Genomic DNA, 12,878 nt, shown 5'->3' on the forward strand with positions numbered 1-12,878 from the left:
AGACTACTTTTTATTCTCTGTCATGAGGAAACCTCCTGAAGTCCTCGCTGTTGCTGTGGGAGTAATGTTTCTTTTCTGCTTATGCTTTATGCTGTCAACCAATTGATACAATGTAATCCAAGTGTTTATTTGCACACACAGAGCTGTGGGCTTGGATAGTAGGACAAAAAAATGAAGAGATGATTTACTCAATCAGATTTAAAAAAATTTTTTTTTTTTTATTTTTTAAAGACATTCCAGATTATGAATGAATACTGACTAGTCAAAAGCAGAGTATGGAACTCAAGTCCTTGAGACTCTAATGCTATAAATAAATGAAGAAAAGGAAAACCAATAGAGAATGCTTTATCAGATTTTATGTCACTAGGAAAATGTTCAAATAGCTCACATTTCTTTTGCTGTGGACCTTTTTTATTATTTATTTATTAGAGACAGAATCTCACTTTGTGATTCTTGAACTCATTATGTAGCACTGGCTGGCGTTGAACTCAAATCAGTTCTCCTGGCTCACCCTCCCAAGTGCTGGATTATAGGTCTGTGCCACCATGACCAAATACTGTTGTTGTTTTGGGTTTGTTTGTTTGTTTGTTTTGGGGTTTTTTTGCAGTAGAAGGGATTAAATTTGGGCCTTGTACTTGCCAGGCAAGTGCTTATGCTGCTGAGCTATTTCCCTGCTTGGCCACCATGCCCAAATATTGTGGAATTTCTTTTTTTTAAATTTCTATTTCTTATTTTTTTGGTGTACCCAGTGATTGAACTCAGGCCCTTGTGCTTGCCAAGGAAGCACTTATTCTACTAAGCCATCTCCCCGACCCCTTTTTTTTTTAAATTAAAAAATAAAAATAATAACAAGATAGTTTGAAAAAAGTTAGTAGAATTACAATGATTAATATATTGTATATTGTCTGTAATATTCAGAGTATGAGCTAGCAGCATGATATCTTGTGCAAGGCATATCGGCATAAACCAGACTTTTTTGTCTGTGGTTTCCCTTTTTATTCACTGAGGTAACATCTCAGCCTTAGCAAGTCTTGACTCCAACTTTAATAGTTTGTCTAATCATTAGTATTTCTGACCTACTTATTCTCCATATTGCAAATGACAAGTTAATTATTCATGTCATTAGCTCATGCTTTCTGTTCTGCTGTGGTGCAGGAGCCATTGGATAGGAATTATTTCTGTTCTGCTCATTTTCATAGTTAAATGATTATTATTTTTATTTCAGCTTTTCTTTAATGAGATTTTTTCTGGTAGGTTACATGATTAAATGAATTTATTCAATGATACATTGAATTTTTACTTGATATGTTTCCAAAATGAGAGTGGAAAGACTGTATCTAGTTATGGTTAAGATTGTGCATGTAATTCTAATTTTTAACTTAAATTTCTAGGTGTTAAGATTCAGCATTTGAATTTGCTTGGTAATATGTAACACTTTATTTTCCTTTGACTAGAAACTAATCGCAGGTCCCACAAATCCATACTTGTATCATGTGTTAAGTGTGCTGTGGCAAGTATCTTGTGAGATTAAGCTTCTCTACAAGGTAAGTGCAATCCTTCTGTATTTCAAGAGAGAACTGTATTAAATTTCAGAGAGGCTAGTAAGCAGAGATTACATACTAAAGATTAATTTAAAATATTATTTTTGCAACTTTTGGCCTGGGAGATATCTTGGTTGTCTAAGCGCCTGCTTGGCAAGTGCAAGGACCCAGGTTTGATTCCCAGTACCACATGCCATATTGGCCCTGGAACCAGGCGTGGAGGTACCACATGTAATCCCAGCACTGGGGAGGCTGCGACAGGAGGAACACTACAAGTCTGAGCTCATAGTGAGACCCTGTTCCAAATAAATAAATGAAAAGATTTTTTTTTAAATTAAAATACTCGCCATGAACGGTGAGAGAAGATTGGTTCAATAAATACGGAAAGGATATAAACACAAACATATGTGAATGAATTCTAAATGAAAAACAATGCTGTGATGCTTAAGATTATATAACTTAAAAAAAAAAATTGGTGTGGGAACCTAAACTGAGGGGTGCTCTATCATTGTGCTACATCTTCTTCAATAAAAAATAAAGCACTATCAAAAGAATTAAAATATTATTTTTCCAACTTCAGCTAATAGAGCAAGTTAACTTTGTAGCATTAAGTATTTTTGTGATATTTGTTTCTCTCATTGTAACAATAAAATAATTGAAAGTAGAAAACCTGTAGGGGGTTATTGGGCAAGGTCTGGCAGTACAGTTCAGGCAGGTCCTAAACCTGCAGCAATTTTCCTGCCTCAGCTTCTCAGGTGCTTGTATTTACAGGCATGCATCACCACTCCTGACTAGGAAACTTTTTTTTTTTTTTTTTTGTGACAGGGTCTTGAGATGTAGTTCTGGCTGTCCTTGAACTCACTTTGTAGCCCAGGCTGGCCTGGAACTCATTGTGATCTCTTGCCTCAGCCTTCTCAGTGCTAGGATTGAGGTGTGTGCCATCATGCCCAGCTCTAGGAAACATTTTTTTTTTTTTAAAAAAGAGGCTGAAGCAGGAGAATCACTAAATTATCCTTAATTCTTTTTGTTTGTGTAGTGAAGATTACATTGTTTTGTAGCTCTTTGTTTTCACATAATAGCAAGTAATTATAAGCTTTTTCACTTGTCATTGAATAGTTTTTGAAAGTTTGAGGGTTTTGAGCTGGGGATTGAAAATTAGCACTTAGTTTGATACATCTCTAGTTTCCCTCTTTTTTTTCCTTGTTGAAAGAGTATAGTAATTGATAAGACATTAGAAATGGTACACATTTAGAAGACCAAGATGAGAGGAATTCAGCCACGGGTTTTGTATTACACATTGCTGTCCTCAATGTAGTTGCTTAGGTCATAGATACTATCATATAGAGTTAGTCAAGGTGAAAATTCTAAACATTAATGCTGTTTAAAAAAAAAAAAACAACAGCCTTCGGAGGATTGGCTTGAGAGGGCCACTATGCTCCTGCAGGTGCAGGCTTGGTGTCCCGCCGCCGCCGGGGCTCCGCTCATGAAGAAAACGTGATGATTCCACCAAAGGAAGCAGTGTCAACAGTGCAGGTGGAAAAAATGCAGTCGTTGCAAAGCAGGAGATTAATGCCTGTTGCCTTTAAGATACTGATAAACTGTCAGAATCAGCGCATGGGGATGAAGGTGACACCAATGATGAAGACGGTAGCCCTAAAAGAGACACTCATGCCCCATTAGAGTTAAAGGCTGAATTTCTGAGAGCCGAAATGGGCCGAGATTACCACCTGGCAAAAAAATTATGTCAGATGATCCAATCTATGAACCAGAAAATCTTGAGGCCAAGGAGTTTTCCTTACTTACTGAAGAAATATTGCTGAAGGAAGAAGCTCAGAATCCTGAGAGAAATGAGGAAGATAGTGAAGAAGACGGCAGCGTCGAGAGTGAAGAAGAAAGCAATGAGGACACGAGCGCCGAGAGTTCTGACGAACACAGAGATGGATCATGACTGTCACCGTGGTGGCTTCAGCATCGTGCGTTTTCATTCATGTATAACATACAAATGTAAAGAAGACTGTTTGCTGTGTCCTAGTTTAGCTGTGCTTTCTTTGGTACAGAGTTCATTTAAGCTTTCCATATTCTCAGTCTGAGCTCCTCCCTAATATTTAGACGTTAGCTTAATGTGAATTATTCAGAGGAAAATAAAGAAGAAAGTGTTGTCAAAAAAAACCCTGAAGGCCAGCAAGATAGCTCAACAGTCTAAATGCCTGCTTCGGCAGGCACAGGGACTGCAGTTTGGTACCTGGCACCACATGCCGCACCAGTCCCGCCCCCAGGGCACACTGAGCTGGCCACAAAAAACAAACAGACAAAAAAAAAACCAGATGGAAATTGTGAGTACAGTCATCTTAGCCATCCTTCCCTTTTCTTTGGAGACAAATTCTCACTTAGTTGTTAACTTTCCTATTCTGGGCTGAAAATTGTGATCCTCCAGCTTCAGCCTCCCTGAGTGCTGGCTGCGGTTACTGGCATGTGTCACTACACTTTTTTGGCTTTTTCTTAATAGTTCATTATAGCATTTTCCCCTGTTTAGTTAATTTCCTTAGAGAAGACCAAGTATTTTCTAATAGACATAGAATATGAATTACACATGTAACTTATTATTAGCCACTATAAAAATTAAAAAATAGAATTTCATGTTTTATTCACTCTCCTGTCAACTGTCAAGGCCAGCCTGGGCCACATATACATTCAAGGCCAGCTGGGACTGCATAGTGAGACTTCTGTCTCAAAGAACCAGTCAGGGTGCTCAGAAGCATAAACACCTACCTGGCAAGTGCAGTGTCCCAAGTTTGATCCTGGGCTCTGCATACCTTGCCAGCCAGCCCGAGAATGGGGCGTTGTGATGCTTGCCTACAGTTGCAGTACTGGGAGGTTGAGACGGAGGATCTCAAGAGTTTGAGACCAGCCTGGGGCTACAGAAGTGAGCACAAGGCCAGCCTGAACTGCATAGTGAGACCCTGTCTCAAAAAAACAAAACAAAGATCCATCAGTAAATTGTTTCAGTGTATAATCAGCATTTTTAAACTAGTTAAATAATTTAATTTTTGTGTTCATGTTAAATCTTTGAAATCTAGTATAATACAATTATAGCACTTCTCAATTCTATACAGTTTTTTTTAAATTTATTAAGCACTTTATTGATTTCTTTAAATTTATTTTTTAATTAACTTTATTGAGAAACAAATAGCAATGAGACAGTTTCAAAAGAGGTTAGTAGGACAGTTACAATAATTAATACATTGCATATTGTTGTCTTCATAGTAGTTATTCATAGTACAAGATGCAGACATGATATCCTGCCCAAACACTATTAGTACAAATCTTTCATCTCATTGACCTTTCCTTTTTGTGTTATTCTTGTTTGCTTCATTTTGGGTTTTTTTCCATAATTTTATTGAGTCTATACAGATTTCTCATATTCCATCGCCACACCTGACTGCAAGTACCATATGTTATAGCCAGATGCTAGAGCATAAAAAGGATGAGTATTCTGGTTTTTTTTTGGGGGGGGGACTGGGAACTAGGGATTGAACTCAGGCCCTTGCACTTTCCAGGCAAGTGCTTATTCTACTGACCATCTCTCTGGCCCCAGTATTATGTCTTTAATGCCATAATTATGGCACTCTCTAACTTTTGATCAGAGAATGTATCAAATAGGTTTATTTTTTATCATTTTAGTATTGGGGATTAAGCTATATTACCAGCCTTTAAAATATTTTTGAGAGCTGGGGAGATGGCTCAATAGAATAAGTGCTTCCCTGACAAGTGCAAGGGCCTGAGTTCAATCCCCAGTTCTGAAAAAAAAAAAAAAAAAAAATTGAGACAAGGTCTTACCAAGTGTTGCCCAGGCTGGGCTCAAATTTGTTATTCTGGTGTTCTTCCTCAGCTTCCCAGAGTACTGGAATTATTGGTGTGGGGTTACAGGTGTGCCACCACATCCAGATTTCAGTTAGTTGGCTTTATAGTGCAGGCAGGGCTTGAACTCGTGGCAATTCTGCCTCAGCCTCCTGACTACAGGCGTGCCCCGTTGCACCTGGCTAAATATGATATTTTTTAGGTCAGTAGTAATGTGGGCATTTTGATCATGGAGAGCTAAAAGACATTTTTTATTTATTTTTTTTTTCAAAGGCACCTTCTTCATTATTTGATATGTACAACAAGAATGGACAACTAGTTCGTAAGGTAAAAATAAATGTTTTTCCCTTTTCTCTTCTTTGACATTTAAAATTTAACATTTTAAATTTTCTTTAGTGTATTTTGTGTTCACTAAAGTGTCCTTTAACAGCTTTTTTTTTTTTTTTAATTTGTGTATTTAGTGCAGAGTCTTACCACAGCTTGGACTTGTAGTGATCCTCCTGTTTTCAGCCTCTGCAGTGCTGGGATTACAGGGTTGCGCCACCACAGCTGGTCTTCGTGGCCTCCTCAGCACAGCTGGGGGTGGGGCCAGCATGGCTTGTGGTGCTGGGGATCGAACCTTGGTCCTTGTGTTTACCTAAGCAGGTGCTTAGTCCACTGGGCAATCTCCCCGGTCCTTTTGATTGCTTACTGATGCTGGCCAAAGATGTTGACTTTAGGTCAGACAGTGGGCATTGTTTACACCACCAGCCCACAGAATGATGTGGTTGGTTCAGGTGGATGTTGTGCAAAGACAGTGGATTTGCCTTGCAGCTGACGAACACAGCTGGAGAATTCACTTTCAATGAGAAAGTGTGCTCTTTCATCTTGCAGAGAATCATTATCTCATTCCTGCCAAGAAAACACACTCAGGGACCAGCGCAGTTGCATCTTTGAAACTTTGTAGCTGAAAGAATAAAGAAATAGTATTTGTGGGGCTGGGGAGATGGCTCAGTGGAATAAGCGCTTCCCTGGCAAGCGCAAGGGCCTGAGTTCAGTCCCCGGTTCCGCCAAAAAAAAACAAACAAGAAATAGTATTTGCTTTGGTAATGTTTTATGACTGACAGTATTTTCCCTTTTTCCCAGGCTTCAGTAATACATCAAAACCTGTGTTTTATTCAAATGACTCCTCGTAAAGATTTATTTACAAAATACTTAACTCCTCTTAACTATGATATATTTTTTCACATGGTAAAGCAGTGTTTTGGGAGGCGCAGCGCCCTGCTAATACAACATTTACAGTAAGTAAAATATAAAAATAAACATAAAAGTAACAATTTAATGTGCCAGTCTTCGTTAAAAATCTACTTTTCTTATTTTGACTAAGTATAATGCACTCATATTTCAATTAAATATTTAGTATTTCTTCTCCCTAGTGTACATTTTGAAAAAAAAAAAAGTTCTACATACTCTGTCACTGAGCTTTACTTAGTTTCCTTTGAAAAAGTAATCAGAGATTTCCATGTGTTCATTTATCTTTATCCAAGATTAGGCTGTAGGAACCTCTACTCCTTGCCACTAGCAGGCTTCAGGAAGGGCACAATTACTCTGGCATATTTGCCATCTACCCCTTGTTATTGTCTGTATCAGTGTTTGTTTCCTAACCACAGAAGGGATGGATCATCATACAATCCTGGTTTTCTTGCCCTGGATAAATTTTTATGTTCCCATCTAAAACTCATAAAATTGTACCTGTGCCAGGCATAGTAATGCACGCCTATAATCCCAGCACTCAGGAAGTTGGGACAGGAGGACTTGCATAAGATACAAACAAAAACTCAGAGCTGCTACTATGTTGTATAATTTTTGTATAGGGGTGATATGTAAACTTATGTACAATCAACAGCCTATAGTTATTCAGAGTAAAGAATTAATTTGGTCATCATTTAATATATTGAATGAAATGTTGACTGGACAATATTTTTGGTCTTTTTTTGGGGGGGGGTTGGAGAACTGGAGGTTGAATTCAAGCCCTTGTGCTTGCCAGGAAAGCGCATATTCTACTGAGCTATCTCCCCAGCGGGACATTACTTTTTTTTTTCAGACATGATCCTATTTACAAACACTATTACAACAAATCTCTCTATTCATTGAGAATGTAACTATATTAATCTATCCTAACTATTTTTATCCCATAATTTTATTGATAAATAGCAATAAGACAGTTTCAAATCAAATTGGTAGGACAGTTTCAATAATTAACACATTGCATACATTCTTCCTAGAGGTTAATTGCTGTACAAGATGCGGACTTGAGATCCTATTTACAAACACCATTAGAACAAATCATTCTATTCATTAAGAGAATGTAGCTATATATCCTAACCACTTTGAATACACAGATACAAAATGGACATTCATCTGTATCCCCATTTCTGGTTAATTTCCATTATTTGAATATTATAGAAGTGTAAACTCAGCAAAATATTCTAAAAGAGTCCAGTAGCCCATAATAGTATTGGGTCTTCCGCTTGACTGGCAGTGTCACAAATTGTTAACCTGAGTCCCCTATAGCTCAACATAACGTTTTTGTACTTTTCTGCTGGATAGTTAAGACCAAGGTAAAGCAGGACCTATGCAACAAGAGTTGTAGCTTTTGGGTCTGATAAGGTCAGTGAAATCCCTTCAGGATTTATTCTGAGATCCTGTACCTCAGATTGTAGATCCTTTGTCAGTGTCAGCCATGTGGATGAGTCACGGCCATTGCTTGGCCAATGTGCTCTCTGTGAAAGCCTGAGAGAATGTTTTCTCTCCATGTGACTCTCCTTAGGCACACTCTATATCAGGATCACTTTCCTCTTTGGCCCCATATTCTCCTTGATCAGAAAATTTGGGACACTACCAAGTTACGTGACATTACAGTACAAGTTCTCATATGTCCTGAGTCTTAATTGACCTTAGAAGGCTAGGGCCAGAATGTTGGCTTTCCTTGCAGCCCTCCTTTTTCTCTAATTTTGGTCTGCAAACTTAGGTTATTAACCATCCAGAAGACAAGCTTATTGTTACTACAGGACAATATTTTTATTAAAAAATCCATGTTAAAAATGTCAGTAGGGCCAGCCAAATAACTCAGTGTATTAAAGCGCCTGCAAATAGGTGCAGGGGCCGAGAATTTGATTCCTGGGCCCGGTATGCTGGCCCCGTCCCTGGGGCACGCTGACATGGCAATTGAGACTGGCAATTACAAGCATGATGGCGTTCTATAATCCCAGCTCTTTGGAGGCTATAAACATGCGAATCTTTACAAACCCAATCTATTAATGAGACCATGAACACCCTGTAGATCCTTCCCTAAAATACGAACAAAAAGTCAGTAGACCAATAAAAGTTACCTATTTTCATTTTGTCACTTTGTGGCAGTGGTAGTATTCTAATATATATGTCAAGAAAGTAAGGAATAAATATGGAAAACTCTGGCACAGAATGTTAAAAATGCCCTTGGAAATCTCTAATGTGACTAAAATTATATCTGAAAATACTGGAAATATTTTCTCACAAACTGTTGCACTACAGGTGTTTACTTACTGTCAGAGGTTTATTAATTTTTTTTGGCTAATATGTAAAAAGTTTTGTTTTCCTAATTTAATTACCAGTGATTGTTACATAAAAATGTGAAAAATGATTCCCTCCTTAAAAACTCCCAGACAAGCTGGGTGCTATGGCATATACCTGTAATCCAGTTACTCAGAAGGCAGAGGAAAGACAGTTGCAAGTTGGAGGCCAGCGTGAGCAATTTAGCAAGACCTAGTCTTAAAAGTAGTGGGCGGGAGCAGTAGCTCTGGGTAGAAGACTGGCCTAGTACACAAAAGCTCTGGGTTTAGTACTTAATATCAGAAAAAGAAGACCTAAATAGCCAGCTCCTGTTGGTCGTGACTGAACTTTTACATGAACGTTGGTGGAATTAAGAATATTTTTATAGGACTATTTTGTAGGGTGTGGTTCAACAGTAGAGCATGTGCTTAACATTCATGAAACCTGGTTTCAGGACCACCATCACCCCACACAAACTATAGGAAGCAAAATGAAGAAAAAAGTTGAAAGATAGGGTTTTTTTTAGCAGTCCTGAGGAACAAATCTATGACCTTTTTACATTAGGTGACGGCCTTGCCTTAGAGGCTGAGACAGGAGGCTGTGTTCAGGCCAGCCTGAAATACAAAGCAAGACTCTGCCTCAAAAAATTAAATAAATAAATAAATAAACAACTTAAATATTGTGTAAGAATTAATTAGAATGCCTTAAAGCCTAGGGCCAGCCAGATAGCTCAGCAGATTAAAGTGCCTATTTAGGCAGACACAGGCCAGGGATTCCCTGCCAGCCGCGCCTCCGGGGCACTCTGAGATGGTGAATGAGACCTGAGGTGGCGCAGGAAGGGATCACTACAAGTCCGATCTGTGTAGTGGGACCCTGTAGACCCTGTACTAAATGCATGGGGGGGGGGGGAAGGAATGCCTTAAAGTCTAAATCTCATTAGTTCCATTAAAAGTTAGCTGTGGACCTTTAGGAATCTGGGTTTTTTTGTTTGGTTGGTTGGTTTTCTATGTATTTAGCACAGGGTCTCACTACACAGATCAATCATACTTGTACTGATCCTCATGTTTTCAGCCTCCCAAGTATGCTACCATGCCCAGTCTCATTCACCTTCACTATGTCAGCATGCCCCAGGGGCAGGGCCGGCAGGGCATGCCGGGGATCGAACCTGGCCCTTGTGCTCTGCCTAAGCAGGCACTTTAGTCTGCTGAGCTATCTGGCTAGCCCTTAGGAATCAATGTATTTATTACAGTTTAACTCTGAAATAAGCTCAATTGTGTATGAGTTAGTCATTTTAATTTGGACTTAGCAGCTATCCCTTTCAATATTAGTTTATAGTTACTATGAAAAAAAATTAAGCACATTTACTTTGTATTTCTTTTGCAGTTCGTTGACTCCATATGATCCACTAACTATAATGAATAAAGCAGAAATTAAAAGTGAAGTGAAGCCATCTGATATCTACCCTCAGGACTTTAAGCACCTTTTTGAAACTATAGAATGTTCTAGTGATGATGACAGTAAATGGCTATATGATAGAGTCATAGAAGATTTACATTGTTAGGGCAATAGCCCATCAAGGGCATTAGCTGAACAGTTTATTTGGAAAACACAACAGATGAAAAAATGAGTTGAAAAGCAGACATTCTTTCAACAAAAGATATAACTGTTCTTGTTCAGACCAGGAAACTCATTTCTGAAGTTGATACCATTGACACATTGACTACAACAGTGACTGCTGTTTTATTCACAACTGAATAAAAGGAAAACTTCAATTAATTATGCAATGATCAGTTGCAATACTGTCTACTATTAACTTTCTTTATGGTATTACCAATTGAAATTGGGTTTTCTTGTGAAAATTGTCCCGGCCAAAGGACTTATGTATTTAATTTAAGTAGTTCTCTTTCACCCTTGCTGAATTTCACATTCCTGAGGGGCAGAAGAATTTGTATAGTATTAAAGTTAGAAAGTAAATTAAACTTAAGTGGTTTATTTTACTTTTCTGTTTGCTGAAATTATTATCAATTACTGTACAATAAAATCTAAATTTTAATAACCTTTTAGAAATAAAAATATTTTAGGTAATATCTTGTGATAATTTTCTTTTGTCTCTTGATATTTTAGTGAAATATTTAATTGACCCGAACATGCCATTAGCTGTGTATTGTATATTCAGTGTACATTCAGTGTATAATTCAATCTATGTACTTTAAAATTTTCTGCACATTTGTTCCATTAAGAAAGTTTAGCTAGGGCTGGCGAGATAGCTCAGTGGACTGAAGTGCCTGCTTTGGTAAGTTCAGGGACCAGGGTTCGATCCCGGGTGCCCCACCCCTGGGTCACTGAGCTGACCGCTGAGTCTGGACATGGTGGCGCAAGCCTGGAATCCCAGTGGTGGGGAGGCTGAAAATAGGATCACTACGAGTCCAAGCTGCATAGTGACACCCTGTACCAAATACATAAATAGAAAAAAAAAAGCTTAGCTAAAGTGGCTGGGGGTGGTGGCACATGCATGTGTGCAATCCCAACACCTGATAGAAAATATTCTTAGTTACATTTAGGCTCATGTAAAGTCTGACTGAATTTCTTTTGGGGGGTGGAGGTAAGGAGTTGAGACAGGGTCTCTGTAGTTCAAGCTAGTCTTGAACTCACTACATAGCCCAGGTTCACCTTAAATTTGCAGCAATCCTCCTGTCTCAGCTTTCTGAGACCTGGGATTACAGGCAGGCACTACCATGCCCAGTTTTTATCTTCCTAGTCTTTCTAAAGTCTACTTTCTTCTCAGTTTCTTCCCAACCTTGTGCCTTATGTGTGGATTTCTCAAGCATTTTCACTTCATCATACAGTCCATTTTATCACAGCTGTATTAAGTCTGAAGCATGTTTTTATTGTAGACCAGATCAAAAACAGAGGTTCAGGAAGCCATTGTTTTCAAGTGGGTAATAATAGCCTTTAGGTCATAATGTTACTTATCTGAAGGAGTAAGTGGTTGGGGAGGGGGGACTCAGGAGCTGGAAACATTGGAATAGTGTTTTTCTTCCCTTATCCTTTCCATAGTGGTAGCCAGAGGCCTCCTGTGCTAGCTTCATTTTACAAACAACAAACTAGAATATAACTTAAAAAAAAAAAAGACCTGATGGTATGTCTCATTGGTAGAGTGCCTACCTAGCATGCATGAAGCCCTGAGTTGGGTCTCAAACACTGCGAATAACGCTAATGAGACTCTAGAAAAAGCTAAGATAGACTGCCCAAGTTCAAGGTCCTAGGTTCAGTCTCTACCATTGTAAAACATTAGAAGCTTCCACTAAAAAATGAAACAATGTATATGGTTATTCGTGCGCCAATTAACTGCCCCAAGAAAGCTTACCTTTTTTTTTAATCCATATTAAAACCCAGAGAAAATATCCAAAGCCTCTGGAGAGGTTAACTAAGAGAAGCAAACCTTTCCAGTCTTTACAGCCCTAAAAAGGTCAGGTCAGCCTCAGGGAGGCAGTGACACTGCCAGTGTGACACTGGGTGTGTGGGGTTTCTTTGTGAAGAGAGGAGAATGCAAGGTGGGAGGTCAGTTCCTCTTCCTTAGCTTAGTTAAGATGAGACAGGTAATTTATTAGGCTACTGCTCCTGGAGCACACCTGTAGTCCCTGCTACACTGTCAGCCTGGGCAACGTAGACCCTGTTCCAACTTGAACAAGGTGGGAATATGGCTCAGAACTGCTTGGGGTTCAGTATCCTAGTACTACCCTCCACCAAGTTACTGGTTTATTAGGATGGAGTCATCTGAGCAAAATGATAAGCAGCTATTTCAGAGGAATTAACTGATGGTTTTAGGAAAAGGGGGTCATAAAATTAGAGGAGCACTTGCTGTTAGCTTAGGGTTAACAGGGTTAACCTAATAGGATTATCTTTGGG

At 38.7% G+C, this 12,878-nt stretch overlaps 1 protein-coding gene and 1 pseudogene across 2 annotated transcripts in view; both read left to right on the top strand.

Moving 5' to 3' along the window:
- Window positions 1-10,992, top strand: part of Tfb2m (transcription factor B2, mitochondrial) — a 19,997-nt gene extending 9,005 nt beyond the window's left edge. The window contains exons 5-8 of one of the 2 annotated variants that reach the window (XM_023710185.1): window positions 1,455-1,544; window positions 5,673-5,726; window positions 6,525-6,679; window positions 10,353-10,992. In XM_023710185.1, the coding sequence (XP_023565953.1) occupies window positions 1,455-1,544; window positions 5,673-5,726; window positions 6,525-6,679; window positions 10,353-10,530 (477 nt within the window). In that variant the 3' untranslated portion in view covers window positions 10,531-10,992. The remainder of the gene's footprint in view (window positions 1-1,454; window positions 1,545-5,672; window positions 5,727-6,524; window positions 6,680-10,352) is intronic. The other variant, XM_023710186.1, reaches the window with a different exon arrangement.
- Window positions 1,890-3,700, top strand: LOC111815488 (annotated as a pseudogene).
- Window positions 10,993-12,878: the final 1,886 nt, after the last annotated feature.

Source organism: Octodon degus, unplaced genomic scaffold (assembly GCF_000260255.1).
Source record: "Octodon degus isolate 3935 unplaced genomic scaffold, OctDeg1.0 scaffold00017, whole genome shotgun sequence".
Classification (NCBI taxonomy): domain Eukaryota; kingdom Metazoa; phylum Chordata; class Mammalia; order Rodentia; family Octodontidae; genus Octodon; species Octodon degus.